Source organism: Oncorhynchus tshawytscha, linkage group LG16 (assembly GCF_018296145.1).
Source record: "Oncorhynchus tshawytscha isolate Ot180627B linkage group LG16, Otsh_v2.0, whole genome shotgun sequence".
Taxonomy (NCBI): Eukaryota; Metazoa; Chordata; class Actinopteri; order Salmoniformes; family Salmonidae; genus Oncorhynchus; species Oncorhynchus tshawytscha.
Window position 1 is genome coordinate 11585542 of NC_056444.1, and position 21186 is coordinate 11606727.

At 41.6% G+C, this 21186-nt stretch overlaps 1 protein-coding gene across 9 annotated transcripts in view; it reads right to left on the bottom strand.

Moving 5' to 3' along the window:
• LOC112215320 (band 4.1-like protein 3) overlaps positions 1-21186 on the bottom strand; it is a 120317-nt gene that overhangs the window by 64041 nt on the left and 35090 nt on the right. For all 9 annotated transcript variants that reach the window (XM_042298770.1, XM_024374257.1, XM_042298771.1 and 6 more), the window contains exons 2-3: positions 784-917; positions 256-462 (exon numbers count right to left, since the gene is read on the bottom strand). In XM_042298770.1, the coding sequence (XP_042154704.1) occupies positions 256-462; positions 784-906 (330 nt within the window). In that variant the 5' untranslated portion in view covers positions 907-917. The remainder of the gene's footprint in view (positions 1-255; positions 463-783; positions 918-21186) is intronic.

Sequence of the window (21186 nt, forward strand, 5' to 3'; positions counted from 1 at the left end):
ACACACACACACACACACACACACACACACACACACACCAACCCACTTACTGTATCACAACCGGCCATGATTGGGAGTCCCATAGGGCGGCGCACAATAGGCCCAGCGTCGTCCGGGTTTGGCCAGTGTAGGCCGTCATTGTAAATAGGAATTTTTTCTTAACTGACTTGTCTAGTTAAATAAAAGTGAAATCATTTTAAATAAATCAAAACCTACCTCCTAAACTCCTCTCCCCAAACAGCGAAACAAACCCACCTCCACCATGCAGGTGTAGGCGGAGCCATCAAGCAGGGTGACCTTGCACTGCATGTTCCTGGAGCTGCGGACACTCCGTCCTCCACCGGGAGACCTGGACAGCTTACTGGTGGACGACCTGTACGAGGTCCTGTCCTCCTCCGCCTGCGATGGCTCCAGCTGATTCCCCTGTGGGACCACGCCTCCCTCCGCTCTCTCGTCGCCGTTCTGGACAGTGGGGCACATGTTTTAACACAGCACCGTGGGCATGTTGAAGAGCTATGATTATGATCATGTGTTGTTTTGGACCAAACAGGTTGTGACATGAATGGTCAAGTGGAATAAATAGTTGGTTTGCCGGATAAATCTGACAGGAAAGTTCAAGGAAATATTTGGACATTTGTTTATTATCATGTGGGTGTTTGATATTGTATCAAATGTTTATGCGACTTCCATTCAAATTCAACCATTTAAATCGAATATAAAAGCCTTTTCCTAATTCACTTCCTGTATGACGATGACTGTGCGTATTTTGTGGGTGTGGCTAACCTGCTCTTTCCTGACAGGCGTGCTGTGGGCGGCAGCCGGGGGAAAAGAGTCCGCCTCCAGTGGCGGAGCCGCACTGACCTCCTGCTGGTCCGCGCTAGACTCTGAATTTGGTTCTGTCGTCATGGCGATTCACCCTACGACACAGGAAATAAAAACACACAACGTGAGACGGGAGAATTTGGACAGAGAAAACAGGTACAACACATTGCCCGTATGTATACATGTCAGCATGTCTAGCTACAACTCAGACCCAACTCGTTTATAAGAATACGCTATAATAATAAACTGAATACTTTGTGCATAGCTTCAAAATGACAGCTTACGCTCTTAGATATAAAGTGCTACCTAAAACAGAATGGGTTCTTCGGGTTGTCCCCATAGGATAACCCTTTGAAGAACCCTTTTTGGTTCCAGATAGAATCGTTTTGGTTCCAAGCAGAACCCTTTTGGGTTACATAGGGTTTCCACATAGGGTTCAACATGGAACCCAAAAGAGTTCTACCTGGAACCAAAAAAAGGTTCTCCTATGGGGACAGCCGAAAGAACCCTTTCGAAACCCTTTTATCTAAGAGTGTACAGCAATGCAGGGATATCATCATATTGACAACCACCACATCGTCCATCTGAGGAGCACTTCCTTATATGTGTCAAAAGATGAATATGGGATAAATCAAGAACAACCTGCATGAAGTACAATTCCTCCCTGCCAATGCCAAACATATCTAGGGCAGCTGCCATGATAAGAAACACTTGATGTGAAAGTCAGCATTGATTTGACTACTGATGTATTTGACATATCTTCAAGGTTGAAACAGAGGTGCCACGACAGTACTTCTCTCCGTGATAAAGCTTGTTTGACTGTGATTAAAATGATTGAAGAGTTGTGAGAAACTCCCACTCACCCCAGCACTAATATGTCTCAATGTGTCATTGTGACAGTCCGTCAGTTTTCCCCAAGTGTCTTTCAAATTGAAATAAAGTCACGTGTAACTGGCAACTATAGCAGTCGAGTACAATTTACAGTACTATATTTTTGATACGCAAAAAGATGGCTGCCATTGTCAGATAACTACTGGTCAAATAACTACTGGTCAGATAACTACTGGTCAAATAACTATTGGTAAGATAACTATTGGTCAGATAACTACTGGTCAAATAACTACCGGTCAGATAACTACTGGTCAAATAACTACTGGTCAAATAACTGCTGGTCAGATAACTACTGGTCAAATAACTATTGGTCAGATAACTACTGGTCAAATAACTACTGGCCAAATAACTACCGGTCAGATAACTACTGGTCAAATAACTACTGGTCAAATAACTATTGGTCAGATAACTACTGGTCAAATAACTACTGGTCAGATAACTACTGGTCAGATAACTACTGGTCAGATAACTACTGGTCAAAGAACTATTGATCAGATAACTACTGGTCAAATAACTACTGGTCAGATAACTACTGGTCAAATAACTATTGGTCAGATAACTACTGGTCAATAACTACTGGTCAGATAACTACTGGTCAAATAACTATTGATCAGAAAACTACTGGTCAGATAACTACTGTTCAAATAACTACTGGCCAGATAACTACTGGTCAAATAACTATTGATCAGATAACTACTGGTCAGATAACTACTGGTCAATAACTACTGGTCAATAACTACCGGTCAGATAACGACTGGTCAGATAACTAGTGGTCAAAAACTACTGATCAATAACTACTGGTCAGATAACTACTGGTCAGATAACTACTGGTCAAATAACTACTGGTCAGATAACTACTGGTCAGATAAGTACTGGTCAGATAACTACTAGTCAGATAAGTACTGGTCAGATAACTACTGGTCAGATAACTACTAGTCAGATAAGTACTGGTCAATAACTACTGGTCAGATAACTACTGGTCAGATAACTACTGGTCAATAACTACTGGTCAATAACTACTGGTCAGATAACTACTGGTCAGATAAGTACTGGTCAGATAACTACTGGTCAGATAAGTACTGGTCAGATAACTACTGGTCAGATAACTACTGGTCAGATAAGTACTGGTCAGATAACTACTGGTCAGATAACTACTGGTCAGATAACTACTGGTCAGATAAGTACTGGTCAGATAACTACTGGTCAGATAACTACTGGTCAGATAAGTACTGGTCAGATAACTACTGGTCAGATAACTACTGGTCAGATAAGTACTGGTCAGATAACTACTGGTCAGATAACTACTGGTCAGATAAGTACTGGTCAGATAAGTACTTGTCAGATATATTCAGCTGTCTTAAAGGACAAAGTAAGGTAAAAATATAAAATGATTTTATTATTTACAAAAACAAACCAAAAAACCACTTCAGTCCATTACAGTTCATTTGACACCATATCAACAACCTATTACCATTTTATGATTCCTATGTGCTAACTTCACATGAATCACTGTGAATATGTATTGGTGTCATTCATGACGTATCCATGCTGTAATGAATCTGCGAGGGAGACGCTAGTATGTGAACTTTGGCCTGCATGGCTGGACAGACGGACGGACGCGCGCACACACGCACACACACGGCTGTGGCAGGGTTGTCATAGCTGTTGATGCCCTGTCAGTCATAGTTAAAGTTCTATGTGCCCCACAACATGGGACAAAAATATACGATTCAAACCACAACATGGGACAAAAATATACGATTCAAACCACAACATGGGACAAAAATATACGATTCAAACCACAACATGGGACAAAAATATACGATTCAAACCACAACATGGGACAAAAATATACGATTCAAACCACTTCTCTTAACTCACGGATGTTTTAAAAATGACCCCATAATCAACCAAACATGTAAAAATTTTTTACTCAGTTTCAACAATATTTTAGTCACAGTGTCAAATATCAGACAAGCCCAGGTACATACTGTTTTGTCAAAATTGAGGTGAAGACAGGTGCACACACACACCCCCACCAACAAAGGGCCCCTACCAGGGTTGGGGAGTAACAGACATGTACAAGTAATGGTGTAACTGCTGTTGACATCCAAAGATGATCCAATTTGAATAAACGCTTGGAGGTCAGGATGAGAGCAGTGGTTTAGCATACAGGCGATTCGGATATCACTTCTTATTGATATCTACATAGCGCATTGATGTGAATCACACTGCTGCTCTCTCATTCAGCTATTTGCTCCTTACGGATTGTGGTTGTTGTGGATGGCTGTTCACAAATCTAAATGTGTATTTAAACTCAATAATGGTTGAATTCAAGAACTTTAAGCTGCCTATCAATCATTGTTTTTGAAACCAGATGGACAGCCAGTGAAAAATGCGCTCTTGTAACAGATACACAGTGCGGATCCCAGCCCACAGAATAATAGTGGGGATCCCAACCTACGGAATAATAGTGGGGATCCCAACCTACGGAATAATAGTGGGGATCCCAACCTACGGAATAATAGTGGGGATCCCAACCTACGGAATAATAGTGGGGATCCCAACCTATGGAATAATAGTGGGGATCCCAACCTACGGAATAATAGTGGGGATCCCAACCTACGGAATAATAGTGGTGATCCCAACCTACGGAATAATAGTGGGGATCCCAGCCCATGGAATAATAGTGGGGATCCCAGCCTATGGAATAATAGTGGGGATCCCAGCCTATGGAATAATAGTGGGGATCCCAGCCTATGGAATAATAGTGGGGATCCCAGCCTATGGTATAATAGTGGGGATCCCAGCCTATGGAATAATAGTGGGGATCCCAGCCTATGGAATAATAGTGGGGATCCCAGCCTATGGAATAATAGTGGGGATCCCAGCCTATGGAATAATAGTGGGGATCCCAGCCTACGGAATAAAAGTGGGGCTTTTATTGCTCAATCTAATTCATGCTGATAAAAATATAAATCCATAGGCCTAATGGACACACGCTCAAACTTGCATGCTTTTGATACATTTAAAGGGGCAATCTGTGTTTGCTGTGTCCATTTTTGGACTTATAAATTATATTTAAATATATCCAATGATTCTTGAAGAATATCATTTTAAATGCCTCATGAGTTTAATTAAACTGTTATACCTAATCAGAACCCAAAATATAAACTTGTTTTTCTCCAATGTTTGTAAACATTGTAAATATAAACAAACGCTGTATAGCCTCATAACATGGTTATAACAATAATTTTGATATCATGGATGGTCAGTCCTAGCGTGCACAGCTGTCTATTAATCTGAGAGTGGTTACAACAAAATCATAAACAACAGAGTGGGGCTGGCTAATAAATCCTTCGTTTTGGGATTATGCTTAGGTAAAACAATTAGGCTAATCTTTACTTCCATATTTCCAAGTCCTATTCTTGAAGATTAAGGGGTATAACATTTATTGTAATTCTGATAGACTTTAGTTTTTAATGTAAAGATATAATTTAATCATATTATTATATGCAATAGAAAGCGATGGGTTAGAAGAAGCCTACATAACCAACCTATAAAGTAAAATGTAACATCCATATATGGCCAGATATGTCAACTTTAACATTGATTTATCCTGCAATAGATGTCGTTCAACTGGTAACATACATTTTTGTCTTCTTCTAATGCCTCTTAAGGGGAAAGTAATCTAAAAGTAACTGAATGTAATCAGATTATGTTACTGAGTTTGGGTAATCCAAAAGTTACGTTACTGATTACATATTTTGGACAGGTAACTAGTAACTGTAACTAACGGATTACATTTAACCTACCCAACCCTGGCCACTGCGGCCCCGTGGCAGTCAGAGTATACGGGGTTCATCAGGTACTACTGAAACAGACCATGTGCTTTACTGAGAAACCAACTCGATGTTGCACTGAAGTTGTTTGAACATTTTACAAAAACAAACTCTCAGCAACACGTCATGAACTGATGTTGAACTCACTGCATTCATTTCATAATGCATTCATTCAATTAAATGCTCACCATTGCAAAACTATAGACACTACAAAGACCGCCGAGGTCCACCCAACTACACATCCCCTAGTCAGTCTTTCCAGAGCATTCAACAGAAGGCTTATCCTTGCAGGGTTGTAAATGGACTCTGTGGGGTGTAAGCCTGTGGAACCTTCCCTTGGTTTAATCGACTATCTGTAATATAGGTCAGTGTGCACTGTTGGCCAGGCAGCATGATGTCACACCATAAGCTCTCCCTCTGTTTATTCCAACCAAACAGGTGACAGATTAGAGTAGGCCAGCTAGAAGGACCCCGTTGGCATGGAAACTATTGGTAGGCAATAAAAACGCCAATACCAAAGACCAATCTCCAAAATGACTTTTAGTGATTCTTTCATATCCGAGCTTCAGGGCAAAGCGGATGTAAAAGCTGGAAGGGAAGTGATGCAGACTAGCTATGACAAGAGGCGACATGAGCATGCCTGTGCAAATTAAACAAAATGCTAGAGAAAGATGGCTAATTTCTGATCTAGATTAGAACATAGGCCTGATGCAAATGATCCTAATAATGTAAATTATAATCAACAATGCCTGGATAGAAATGAGAACAACGTAACACTGCGGTGAGATTCTGGTCAGATATTAGCATTGATTTGTAAAGACGCTCCACCTGCCAGTGTGGATGTTGTCAGATATTAACAAACGAATCACACAGAATTTTAGACTAATGCTAAAAATGCTCATTAGAACATGATCCAAAATGTTTTTTTGAAACTAGACAACGTTTCCCTCACTTGCATGACCTTAGCTTCATTAGTCTAACGGTGACTGCAAATATTGTATAATCCATTCCAATTAACATATAGAGAAAGAATGTGTATTTTCTTCAAAACAATAGACACATTTCTCTAAACATTACAGAAAATAGTGCATTGACAAGGCAAAGAACTAAACATCAGTGGATAATTCAAAGAGGTAAAAAGAGTGTCCTTGAGCGGATAGAATCCAATAGAATTTACGGCCACATTAAACCAGGGCAGTAGACTTTGAAATTAACCGCTCTGATTTGTGGCCTGTTGACTGATGGGGAAACGGATATCTCTCCAAAGGTAAAGTCGGAAGGGTAAAAGTGGGGAGTGGAACATCCTTTTTAACTACTCCTACAGTCTGATGTAGGAGTAGTAATGAGTCTGCTGTAGGAGTAGTAATGAGTCTGCTGTAGGAGTAGTGATAAGTCTGCTGTAGGAGTAGTAATGAGTCTGCTGTAGGAGTAGAGATGAGTCTGCTGGAGGAGTAGTGATGAGTCTGCTGGAGGAGTAGTGATGAGTCTGCTGGAGGAGTAGTGATGAGTCTGCTGGAGGAGTAGTGATGAGTCTACTGTAGGAGTAGTAATGAGTATGCTGTAGGAGTAGTGATGAGTCTGTTGGAGGAGTAGTAATGAGTCTGCTGTAGGAGTAGTGATGAGTCTGCTGTTGGAGTAGTGAAGGGAATGAGCTCAATAAACCCTACATTCCAGGCTGAAATTACCTATATTAGTGTGTGTGTGTGTGTGTGTGTGTGTGTGTGTGTGTGTGTGTGTGTGTGTGTGTGTGTGTGTGGTGTGGTGTGTGTGTGTCTCTACAGACCCTCTCTAATGTAAATCAGGGATTTGTGGATCTTAGAAATGCGTGGTACTCTAAATAGCCAAAAGTGCCCGTCAAACATCTCATTCCAAAATCATGGGCATTAATATGGAGTTTGTCCCCCCTTTGCTGTTATAACAGCCTCCACTCCACTGGGAAGGCTTTCCACTAGATGTTGGAACATTGCTGCGGGGACTCCCACAAGAGCATTAGTGAGATCGTGCGCTGATGTTGGGCGATTAGGCCTGGCTTGCAGTCGGCGTTCCAATCCATCCCAAAGGTTTTCGATGGGGTTGCAGGCCAGTCAAGTTCTTCCACACAGATCTCGACAGACCATTTCTGTATGGCCATTGCTTTGTGCACGGGGGCATTGTCATGCTGAAACAGGAAAGGGCCTTCCCCAAACTGTTGCCACAAAGTTGGAAGCACAGAATTCTCTAGAATGCCATTGTATGATGTGGCGTTAAGATTTCCCTTCACTGGAAGTGAGGGGCCTGAACCATGAAAAACCAGACCATTATTCCTCCTCCACCAAACTTTACAGTTGGCACTGTGCATTGGGGCAGGTAGCGTTCTCCTGCATCCGCCAAACCTAGATTAGTCCGTCGGACTGCCAGATGGTGAAGCGTGATTCATCACTCCAGAGAACGCGTTTCCACTGCGCCAGAGTCCATTGGCGGCCAGCTTTACACCACTGCAGCCGACGCTTGGCATTGAGCATGTTTTTCTTAGGCTTGTGTGCAGCTGCTCGGCCATGGAAACCCATTTCATGAAGCTCCAGACGAACAGTTCTTGTGCTGACGTTGCTTCCAGGGGCAGTTTGGAACTCGGTAATAAGTGTTGCAACCGAGGACAGACGATTTTTACGCGCTAAGTGATTCAGCACTCTGCGGTCCCATTCTGTGAGCTTGTGTCGCCTACCACTTCGCGGCTGAGCCGTTGTTGCTCCTAGACGTTTCCATTTCACAATAACAGCACTTACAGTTGACCGGGGCAGCTCTAGCAGGGCAGACATTTGACGAACTGACTTGTTGGAAAAGGTGGCATCCTATGACGGTACCATGTTGAAAGTCACTGAGCTCTTCAGTAAGGCCATTCTACTGCTAATGTTTGTCTATGGAGATTGCATGGCGGTGTGCTTGATTTTTATACACCTGTCAGCAAAGGGTGTGGCTGAAATAGCCAAATCCACTAATTCGAAGGGGTGTCCATATACTTTTGTATATATAGTGTATATCGCCATACTGATAATTGGACCTAGCCAGCTCATACTCTCACTTTTAACAGGACAGTTTTGTTGGAGCCCATCGTTTTATTCTTGTTTTTAACCAATGGGTAGGCTTTTACCTCACTGCTAGAATTTGGGAAAACATTTGTGATAGAGAAGAAAAAAGCTGACAAAAGCTGAGGACAATCTCATATCAATCACACTTTTACACCAATTCAAACAAATGTTAGTAAACAGCAAGAAGGCAACAGCTTGGTTTCCTTTCTTTTCCCTCCGCCTCTCGTTTCTTTCAAAGATCTAAAAATATCCCCCAGCATGCTCCGCTTCTCAGAGGCTGATGGGTAATGATGGGAGTCATGTTCTGAGACAGCCCCACTGACCCCTAGGGAACGATAAAATCCTCTAACATAGCTGTGACGTGCTGGGGGATATTTTCAGATCTCTGAAAGAAGCATAGGATTGTCTTTCCCCATGTCACCTTTCTTCCATGGAGGGTCAGGGATGAAATCAGGCACTAAGAGTTAAAGAGATCTTGCAATTAAGTTAGGGCTGGGCTATATGGCCCAAATATCATATCACGGTATAAAAAAAAAGGATGGTATGACATTATTTGAAGGTATTTTGTTTTTTAATAATATAGGTTCTAAATGTGCTTTATGAGTAGTGAGTGATCCTAAGGTGCTTTATGAGTAGTGAGTGATCCTAAGGTGCTTTATGAGTAGTGAGTGATCCTAAGGTGCTTTATGAGTAGTGAGTGATCCTAAGGTACTTTATGAGTAGTGAGTGATCCTAAGGTACTTTATGAGTAGTGAGTGATCCTAAGGTGCTTTATGAGTAGTGAGTGATCCTAAGGTGCTTTATGAGTAGTGAGTGATCCTAAGGTTTTATGAGTAGTGAGTGATCCTAAGGTACTTTATGAGTAGTGAGTGATCCTAAGGTACTTTATGAGTAGTGAGTGATCCTAAGGTACTTTATGAGTAGTGAGTGATCCTAAGGTACTTTATGAGTAGTGAGTGACCCTAAGGGACTTTATGAGTAGTGAGTGATCCTAAGGTACTTTATGAGTAGTGAGTGATCCTAAGGTACTTTATGAGTAGTGAGTGACCCTAAGGTACTTTATGAGTAGTGAGTGATCCTAAGGTACTTTATGAGTAGTGAGTGATCCTAAGGTACTTTATGAGTAGTGAGTGACCCTAAGGTACTTTATGAGTAGTGAGTGATCCTAAGGTACTTTATGAGTAGTGAGTGATCCTAAGGTACTTTATGAGTAGTGAGTGATCCTAAGGTACTTTATGAGTAGTGAGTGATCCTAAGGTACTTTATGAGTAGTGAGTGATCCTAAGGTACTTTATGAGTAGTGAGTGATCCTAAGGTACTTTATGAGTAGTGAGTGACCCTAAGGTACTTTATGAGTAGTGAGTGATCCTAAGGTTGCAACACATTCATTCTAAGTGATTTCAATGAGTCTTTCTCCATTCTAATTGGTTTATACTGTTCAATTCAACTTCAACCCAAAACCATTTTCTGTGTTTCCTGCCCTCATTTGAGATAATTTTCACACGGCCACGTAGTGCTGCACGATACAATCTAGGCCTTTTTTTAAACAAATGTTGCAATGTCTTGCGATTTAGAGCAAAAGACTTAGGTGAACTGTTGGAATCATGGAAATAGAATGACTATTGTAATTTTAGTAAGAATATGATAGTGGTCACTTTGCATACAGTGTTGTTTGACATGACAATGGAATTGCCAGGGAGGAGTTATTGTGACAGGTTAGGACCAAAGTGTTGGTAAGCGTTTCCTAGGAGACCCTATAATCTTTGGCTACATTGATTGTTTTCTCTTAGCTACTTCAAGTAGCTAACATAGTCATGCCTCACGTATTCCTCTTTGATTTAGAAGATACTGTTGCACAAACAACATGCTGATTTGGGTCTACACCATCACTGGTATTATCAGGATGTATAGCTAATTGGTTTGCTCTGACTCAGTAAATGTATTTGCTAGCTATCTAGCCAGACCAATAGCAATTAGCATTAGTGGCTAACAAGATTTAGACCCAACTTGCTAAGAAAAGATGTATGAAACACAAATTAATAGTGTAATTATAGAACGCTAGAGGATTTATAATAAGCAAAACAGCATCGTTGTCGGCATCATTGTTGCATGTGCTGCGTTGACCATGCAGACTGAACCGAAGTGTCACGTGGTAGAGGAACAACAAATGCGCTCATTGAGTGACAGGGGGCGGGGCTAGGTCTGTGTGGAAAGCGGCGTGGAGAAAGCCAGAGCAGAGAGATGACTCAAGTGGCGGAGTAAAATATAAAAACGGACGTTTACACACGGCATATCACGGCATACCCCCCCCCCCACACCTTTATTTAACCAGGTAGGCAAGTTGAGAACAAGTTCACATTTACAATTGCGACCTGGCCAAGATAAAGCATAGCAGTTCGACACACAACAACACAGACTTACACATGGAGTAAAACAAACATACAGTCAATAATACAGTAGAAAAATAAGTCTATATATGTATATATATACAATGTGAGCAAATGAGGTGAGATAAGGGAGGTAAAGGCAAAAAAAAGGCCATGGTGGCAAAGTAAATACAATATAGCAAGTAAAACACTGGAATGGTAGATTTGCAGTGGAAGAATGTGCAAAGTAGAAATAAAAATACTGGGGTGCAAAGGAGCAAAATAAATAAATACATACAGTAGAGAAAGAGGTAGTTGTTTGGGCTAAATTATAGATGGGCGATGTACAGGTGGGCTAAATACCGTTATAGAAGGTAAAGTAAAAACCCAAACAGGTCCGTGCATCAATACCGGTATATCATAAAATCCGGTATACCACCCAGCCCTAAATGAAGTCCTTTATTTGTATTTTTGGGCAATTAAACTCTTTTTCTACTAACCAGAGTCAGATGAATATGAATAAACATTTCTCTGTGTTTGAAGGTAGTTCCGTGAGCAATGACTGGGAGTCTACTGGTACAGCATCGTTGTCGTCATCATTGTTGCATGTGCTGCGTTGACCATGCAGAGACATTAACATGGTATCCAAGGACTTCATCTGACTCTGGGTGGGTAGAAAAAGGGCTTAGTTTCTAGGAGCCCTATTCAATCAAACCCAGGTATGCCTTCCTTGTTTCTGACTGAACAGTGTAATGTACAAAAAAATACTACTAAGTCAAGAATGTTTCATTTACACAGTGTAAGTCAGGGGACTCCAACCTTTTCTAGCATGAGAGCTACGTTTTTTTAAATGAAAGAAGTCGCAAGCATGTCTTCCCCGGGTCCAAGAGATGTGTTTGGTTCATAAACAGTATTTGGTATGACAGGACCCATAAAATTATATTTTGTGTTTTTTTTAAATTCTGTTTTCTCTGTTTTCTTTTTCCTGGTTTGGGATATGTCTTTTTTTAAACTCTCAATATTACAATTATTCATAAAGAAACAACGAAAATGGATGTTCTGTGTCCATGTCAACGCTTAAATCACTCCAGAATACCATTTTTTGTTTTGGTGTGTAATTCCCCTTTAAATGCTTTCCCCCCGTGGCAAGAACATTCTTCTCTTCACCGTATTACTACTGTAGGTTTAATGGTGTCACGGGTTCCCTCCGGAACATTCATCACGCACACTATTCCCACTGATTAGTATTTGTATATATGTGCCCTTTGGTTTCCACGGCCTTGTTGATTATTGTTCCAATGTCCGTTGGTGCGTGTGAGTACCTGTGCTGTATGTTTTGGACTTTCGTGCCCTTGTGGATTGCGCAGATGATTATGGGTTTCATCCCATGTGGTAATCACTGTGCTAGTGTTATTTTTTCGAGGTACTCCTCACTCTTTTGTTTGGGTTTCAATCCCGTGTTTTGTGTACATGTTTGTTTGGTCTTCATCCCCGTGCCTTTACACGACACGCCGTAATTTGGGCCAAATAAAAAAAGCTATTACGCATTCCTGTGCCTGTCTCCCGAATCATTTATGCCAACGTGACAAATGGAATACGGCCCTGAGTTATAGGCTTATCTTAAAAGGATGGCCTCCATCCATAGCAAGTCAATTCCACTCTTGAGAAAAGCCGGGTTTTTTTGTATTCATTACACTTGTGTTACTAGTACTACTTAATTATACAAGATGGGCTGACATTGCTTCAGCCCAAATGATGCGCTCTAACTACAACATTCGTAAGATACAGCACTGAAGAGATGTCATACAACATGTAGGCTACTGTGCACCATATTTCCATAAAACACAATCACTATTGTTACACCGTGATAAAATTAGCCTGGGAGAAAAAAAAGACAAAGGTGTCTATTGCTGTGGCAGTTCCTATGGCAGGATTACAGATAGTCCAGGCTGAACAGAGGGAGTTTGGTTCAGCACAGCAGTCTTCTGTTGGATTAATATTGCAACAGCAGAGTCAGACATTACTGCCGAACAAGAAAATAGAACAAGATAGATTGTGTCACCCATGAAGGTCAGGAAATCCTTTCTGATACAGGAAATTATAATCATAAAATGTTGTAAATGTAGCCATACTATATATTTGCTTGAAATATCATGAACATTTTACATTTCTCTATCTTCGTAGTAAGCAGAAATATGAATTATTCAAGCCATCATTTCAAGGTAATTTATTTCTCAGAGGAGTAAAAATGTTTCAACCAGAATTAGTCAACTTTCATGGCCAATGAAGCAAGGTGAAAACCAACAATGATCAGAGGGGGAAAGTCAAGAGAATTTCCTCACAGAGACAAAACCCAGTAGTTCCACAAAAAATAACATGTTATCTAAAACAAATGGGTAGCTTCTCCAACCTCTGGTGGAAACTGATGTATGGTATTTTGCACACAAGTCCCAGGGGAAAATGTCTCTCTGGACTACCATTGTGGCATGAATGAATGAATATTATCTCTCTCTCTCTCTCTCTCTCTCTCTCTCTCTCTCTCTCCCTCTCCCTCCCCAGTTGGGGCCTAAAATTAGCAAGGCTGTCAATACAGACCGGGTTGAGCATAGCTGTGCAGAGAATCCCTGTGTGTACTGGAATCTGTTACACTACAATCTATAGTCTGTGACTCAGCCCAGCGAAACTATCTCCGGCATGCGGCCTTCTCTCCACTCACAGCTGGAATGCAGACAGCTGTTTGAAAAAGATGGCCGCTCTGACATTTACTGGCTTACTGTATCCGGAGTGTACTTATCAAAAGTCTGTCTCTCTGCCTGAGGTACTGTGTGACTCTTCTAGAGAACATACAGCATCAAACTAAATCAAATCAAATCAAATTATATTTGTCACATACACATGGTTAGCAGATGTTAATGCGAGTGTAGCGAAATGCTTGTGCTTCTAGTTCCGACAATGCCGTAATAACCAACAAGTAATCTAACTAACAATTTCAAAACTACTGTCTTATACACAGTGTAAGGGGATAAAGAATATGTACATAAAGATATATGAATGAGTGATGGTACAGAGCAGCATAGGCAAGATACAGTAGATGGTATCGAGTACAGTATATACATGTGAGATGAGTATGTAAACAAAGTGGCATAGTTAAAGTGGCTAGTGATACATGTATTACATAAGGATGCAGTAGATGATATAGAGTACAGTATATACGTATGCATATGAGATGAATAATGTAGGGTATGTAACATTATATTAGGTAGCATTGTTTAAAGTGGCTAGTGATATATTTTACATCATTTCCTATCAATTCCCATTATTAAAGTGGCTGGAGTTGAGTCAGTGTCAGTGTCAGTGTGTTGGCAGCAGCCACTCAATGTTAGTGGTGGCTGTTTAACAGTCTGATGGCCTTGAGATAGAAGCTGTTTTTCAGTCTCTCGGTCCCAGCTTTGATGCACCTGTACTGACCTCGCCTTCTGGATGATAGCGGGGTGAACAGGCAGTGGCTCGGGTGGTTGTTGTCCTTGATGATCTTTATGGCCTTCCTGTAACATCGGGTGGTGTAGGTGTCCTGGAGGGCAGGTAGTTTGCCCCCGGTGATGCGTTGTGCAGACCTCACTACCCTCTGGAGAGCCTTACGGTTGTGGGCGGAGCAGTTGCCGTACCAGGCGGTGATGCAGCCCGCCAGGATGCTCTCGATTGTGCATCTGTAGAAGTTTGTGAGTGCTTTTGGTGACAAGCCGAATTTCTTCAGCCTCCTGAGGTTGAAGAGGCGCTGCTGCGCCTTCTTCACAATGCTGTCTGTGTGAGTGGACCAATTCAGTTTGTCTGTGATGTGTATGCCAAGGAACTTAAAACTTGCTACCCTCTCCACTACTGTTCCATCGATGTGGATAGGGGGGTGTTCCCTCTGCTGTTTCCTGAAGTCCACAATCATCTCCTTAGTTTTGTTGACGTTGAGTATGAGGTTATTTTCCTGACACCACACTCCGAGGGCCCTCACCTCCTCCCTGTAGGCCGTCTCGTCGTTGTTGGTAATCAAGCCTACCACTGTTGTGTCGTCCGCAAACTTGATTATTGAGTTGGAGGCGTGCGTGGCCACGCAGTCGTGGGTGAACAGGGAGTACAGGAGAGGGCTCAGAACGCACCCTTGTGGGGCCCCAGTGTTGGGGATCAGCGGGGTGGAGATGTTGTTGCCTACCCTCACCACCTATGGGCTGTCTTCAAGTCAGACACAGCTGGGTTCAAATGGTGTTTTTTTTCATTCAAATACTCAAGCTGCGTTTGATTGAGTTATTCTGGTGAAAATGGAATAGCCACAGAATTGGAAACCTCACCAATTCAGCACTCCGGGCAGTCTCAATCAAATGCTCAAAGTATCTAAAAGAAAACAAACTCCCCTGACTAGATAGCATCTGAACCCTTCTTCTCCTATCTCTATTTACAGCACAGAGACTACCAACAGCCTATGTCCCCTCTTCAAATAGAATTTTATCTTACACTTGCTTCCTCCACCTTGCTGTTCTCTCTTGAATTACTCCCAAAGGCCCAGATTGTCTCCTTCAATTTGATTGCTTTCTTCTCCGTATGGCATCTCCCTTAATCTTACTGTTCCACTAATGGTACCGGTGGGCCAGCAGAGTTCAGAGAGCCGCTCCAGACAATTACCCAGTTCACCGCAGCAGCTGGTCCTCTTTACCAAAGAGCCCTTCAATTTAACCAGCCAGCAGCCCGCACAGAGGCAGGATTCTTCCCCAGACCTCACAGGGGGGGGGGGGTGTACAGTTGAATAAACACACTGAGGGGAGTTGATGTACGTCATGGATTCTGTCTGTTACAACACGCTGTATCAAGTACGGAAGTCCAGAGATCACATATGAATTTAAAAAAATATTCCTTCTTTATGTCGAGATCACAACTTATTGATCTCACGATCACTACATCACAAAAGTTGTTTTGTCGAGATCACAAGAGAAACTCTATAAATAGGAGTGACGTATTGATGATAGATTGACAGTATGGCTGAGACGGCAGAGCCCTCGGTGGACCAGCACATACGTTTCTACTGATTGCTACACAAAGATCTGTTTGGCTACATTTCATGCTAACATCATGCTTTCATTTGTGTTTGGAGCTCATTATCAGTTTATAAATGAGAAAGTTAGGAAGGTAAATGTCCCTTGCCTTGAGCTAAGAGCTCGTGGGGGAGCTACGCCCTTATGGGGCATTTAAACCATGAACGATGCCTGACAGGCAGCCCTGTCTCTCAGGTAGTGTGCCACCCCCGAGACCACAGCCAATCGCATGAAAGCAACAACACAGCTAACTTGGCTAGTCTTGTGAACGAGCGAGTGAGCGAGTGAGCTAGCAAGCTAGTTAGCTAGGTTGTCTTGTTAGCTGGATACCTAGCTAGCTAACTAGCGTGTTATCTATGCTGTTTGTTGCCTTGCATAACTGATATGTGTATAATTGTAAGGGAAACTTCATGTTTTATGGATAATATTTACATTAACACTGGGTGAGCTTCATTCCTGACAGGCTGATCAGATTCAATTTCCGCCTCAGAGCTTGATCAGATTCAATAGCAGGCTTAGAGGCTGATACATCAGGATGCGCCTTGTAGGCATTCTGCAAGGAGCCTTACATATGAAAGCATACAAAGCAGCATCCTGACATCTATTGAGTCTGATCAGCCTGCCAGGAATAGAACTCACCTCCTGGACCAGATATGTATCTGTCTATAAAGTACTTTAACAGCTAATCTGCCTGCAAGTCAGCATCCTGACTTATCCGCCTTTGAGGCTGAAGTTGAATCTGATCAGCCTGTCATGAATGGAGCTTGCCCAGGGTAAATGTAAATATTATCCACAAAACATGAAGTGTCCCTTATAATTATACACATATCAGTTATGCAAGCTAACAACCAGCATAGATCGCAAGCTAGCTTGTTAGCTAGCTCACAATTCTAGCCAAGTTAGCAACATTGTTCCTTGCATGCGATTGGCTGTGGTTTTGGGGGCCGGCATGCAGCCTGGGAGACAGTATGCCTGTTAGGCATCGTTCAGGGCTTAAATGTCCCTCAAGCGCATTGCGATCAATGCAGCCACAGGGCTCCTTGATGGGGGGGGGGGTTATTGTCAATCTGAACATGTAAATGGATGCGGCGTGGTATTTTTGATTATCTCGTGATCTCAACAAAACAACTTTCGTTATGTAGAGATCATGAGATAAATAAGTTGTGATCTCAACATAACGAGGGAATTATATATTTTTTGTTAATAGGTCCTCTCTGCACTTCCGTAATTAAGGCCTATCACGGAAGAAACCTGTTTTGTGCAAGTAGGTTAAATAAGACAAGGACAGATGAAAAAGGGTCTTGAGGGCAACATTGATCTGGATGGGAGAGAGGTCCAATCAGCTGACATGGTTTAGATGAACCCAATTATTATATGGGTTTACACATTTTACATTGATGGACCAAAACCACACTGCTCATGAATAAGGAATTAGTCCAATACTTGGTATCTACACAAACATGAATCACTACTTTCCTGAAATTAAGAGAACATAATTGCAATTACAAAAACAACGTTTTTTAATATATATATTTTTTAAATATTAGGTATCATTAAAAGAGTCAGCTACTGTAACCTAGCAACCCTACCCCATTGAAGGCAAAGCAAAGAAAACAGACATTGTAATAGTAGAGCATTTCATATAGCCTAATACTGATGACGTTAACATTATTGACGAGGCATGCTCACCACCAAATGACCTCTTCAAAAAAAAGGCAATACCATTTCACTAATGAGAAAAATGAATTATTCAATCAGGTCCATCTAATTGCAAACAGAACCTGGTTAAGATGGCTAAAAATAGAATAATTATAAGATAGAAAAAAAATGGAATGATTGGATTTTAGATCCTAATTTTGAAAAATGCATGTACTGATCAGATCGGCATATTAAGCTCCAACTGTTTTTCTGTTTGTTCTTATCGTAAAGAATATCTCCCATGGAATCTAAAGCAGGATTGCACCACATGGAGTTAGATGTTACAGTAATATCCACAGATCCAGACAATTACAGAGGGTGCTTAAAGGCTGTCATTCAAAAAATGTAGGACAGCCGCTCTGCATACTGTGAAGATTATAATCCATATAGAGCTATAGGCCTATATACTGTCTATAGGCCTATACACGGCCAGAGTATTACTATTAGAAATGGAGAATACAACCTCGAAAAACCTAGATACAACCTCGAAAAACCTAGATACAACCTCCAAAACCTAGATACAACCTCTATAAAAACCTAAATACAACCTCCAAAAACCTAGATACAACCTCGAAAAACCTAGATACAACCTCCAAAACCTAGATACAACCTCTATAAAAACCTAAATACAACCTCCAAAAACCTAGATACAACCTCTATAAAAACCTAGATACAACCTCCAAAAACCGAGATACAACCTCTATAAAAACCTAGATACAACCTCGAAAAACCTAGATACAACCTCAAAAAACCTAGATACAACCTCGAAAAACCTAGATACAACCTCTATAAAACCCTAGATACAACCTCTATAAAAACCTAGATACAACCTCTATAAAAACCTACATACAACCTCTATAAAAACCTACATACAACCTCCAAAAACCTTCATACAACCTCCAAAAACCTACATACAACCTCCAAAAACCTAGATACAACCTCTACAAAACCTTGGATAGCGCTTCACATTAAGCACAGAATAAAGTGGTCATAACATGGTATAAGGACAATAACAAGTTCTGTTCCTAGTTGTTGCTGTAACGTAAAGGTTACTGCCAAACCTTTACATAACCAGTGTTAAGTTCCTCGCATAGGCTGCATCAGGGAAAGGAACGGCAGTGTTTTGTGAAACTGCATATATCTGTTTCAATGACATTGAATTATCCTGATGACAAAGCAGCAGCACACCTACAAGGCTCCCTGATTGGCCTTCAATGGCCCTTCCAGTGCCCACAACAGTGTTACAGGACTTGAACTGGGTCTGATTGTCTCGTCAAAGCCTGTGGTGCTGTCCATGGTGCCCTTGTGCTAAGACACACCTCCTTGAGTCACAAACAAGTGGATGCAGCAAGCTCTGCTAAGCATAAATTACATAAAGCATATCTGATCGTATAAATTAGTCTCCATACAGTAATTGTGTACTTACACTGCATAGCGGCAGCCTAAAAGTACTGTGAACTCTCTTGGATGAGATAAGGGTGCACAACCAAATGCCTTTATCCTGCCATTGACAGGAATGTCCCAGTAGCTTCACTTTCTTCCTGCTTTGCTCTGAGGAGGCTGCTACTCTGTGACTTGTTCCACTGTAGCCTAAAAGACGGCTGCTACTCTGTGACTTGTTCCACTGTAGCCTAAAAGAAGGCTGCTACTCTGTGACTTGTTCCACTGTAGCCTAAAAGAAGGCTGCTACTCTGTGACTTGTTCAACTGTAGCCTACATCCCAGTGATTGAAACACTAGACACAGGAGACCGAAGCCAATTAACTCTTCTCAGCAAGGACACATGGCTGATTACCAACTGTTCACAATCACACAACGCTTTCCAAGAGTACACACAGGGAAACATCCAGGATGGGAAAACGTACGAGATGTATACAAGGGTCCACAGACTGACAAATCGAGACCAAGCATTATCATTTGGATGCCAGGTCCACTGGTCCCCTACAATAATAGCCTGAATATAACACACTATAAACCTTTTGGTTATGATAGGAGATTGTGTATGTGACATTCTCCCATGTAACCTTCCACCTCAGCACAGTAGCAGTATTGTTGCAGTAGTCCATAGTCAGCATAAAAGCACTTTAAGGCATCCATCAAAGTCATGGGACACGGGGATACGACACATCCAGAAGGAAAATGGTACAGATCCACTGCTTCTAGACTGAAGAGATCTATACAAGGTTTAAAAGTGCACTGCCATGCCACTTTCTACTATCCAAAATCTTATTACCGTTGAACATTTTGCTATGTTAAAATGAAAGCTATTTCGCTAATATTGACCAATGGTCAGCTGAGCTCTGGCCAAGATAAAGGATATTGGGCAGGTATTAGTGAAAAGCACAACAGAAATCTGTGCCAGTTTGTTTATTTTCTCTCTGTTTGACATCAACAGGTTTTGAGTGAGTCACCTTCTGAAGAGGCGTCACTGGAACAACAACACAACCCTACCATGCAGCTAATGTAAGGGAAGCCATGACAATCACTATTCTGTGGACCTTACGTCCATGTCCGCTAATCGTTAAGAGTAAGTATTGGTATGGGCACACGTTGGATGGCCTACCTCTTCAAATAGGCTATGAAAATAATGAAGGTTCCAGTTGCCCCGTGACTTCAAACATTTCAAGCAGAGTGGTGCAGGCAGTTATCATAACATCCATCTCATTTCAAGCAGAGTGGTGCAGGCAGTATCATAACATCCATCTCATTTCAAGCAGAGTGGTGCAGGCAGTATCATAACATCCATCTCATTTCAAGCAGAGTGGTGCAGGCAGTTATCATAACATCCATCTCATTTCAAGCAGAGTGGTGCAGGCAGTATCATAACATCCATCTCATTTCAAGCAGAGTGGTGCAGACAGTTATCATAACATCCATCTCATTTCAAGCAGAGTGGTGCAGGCAGTATCATAACATCCATCTCATTTCAAGCAGAGTGGTGCAGGCAGCATCATAACATCCATCTCATTTCAAGCAGAGTGGTGCAGGCAGTATCATAACATCCATCTCATTTCAAGCAGATTGGTGCAGGCAGTATTCATAACATCCATCTCATTTCAAGCAGAGTGGTGCAGGCAGTATCATAACATCCATCTCATTTCAAGCAGAGTGGTGCAGGCAGCATCATAACATCCATCTCATTTCAAGCAGAGTAGTGCAGGCAGTATCATAACATCCATCTCATTTCAAGCAGAGTGGTGCAGGCAGTTATCATAACATCCATCTCATTTCAAGCAGAGTGGTGCAGGCAGTATCATAACATTCATCTAATTTCAAGCAGAGTGGTGCAGGCAGTATCATAACATCCAGTTCATTTCATGTCAGTCATGGCATTTTCTTGTGGTGCAATTTGTATTTTCTACATCATAAATTAAATGATGATAAAAAAATTCTGACCAATGGTTTATTATACATTTACACACACAAGC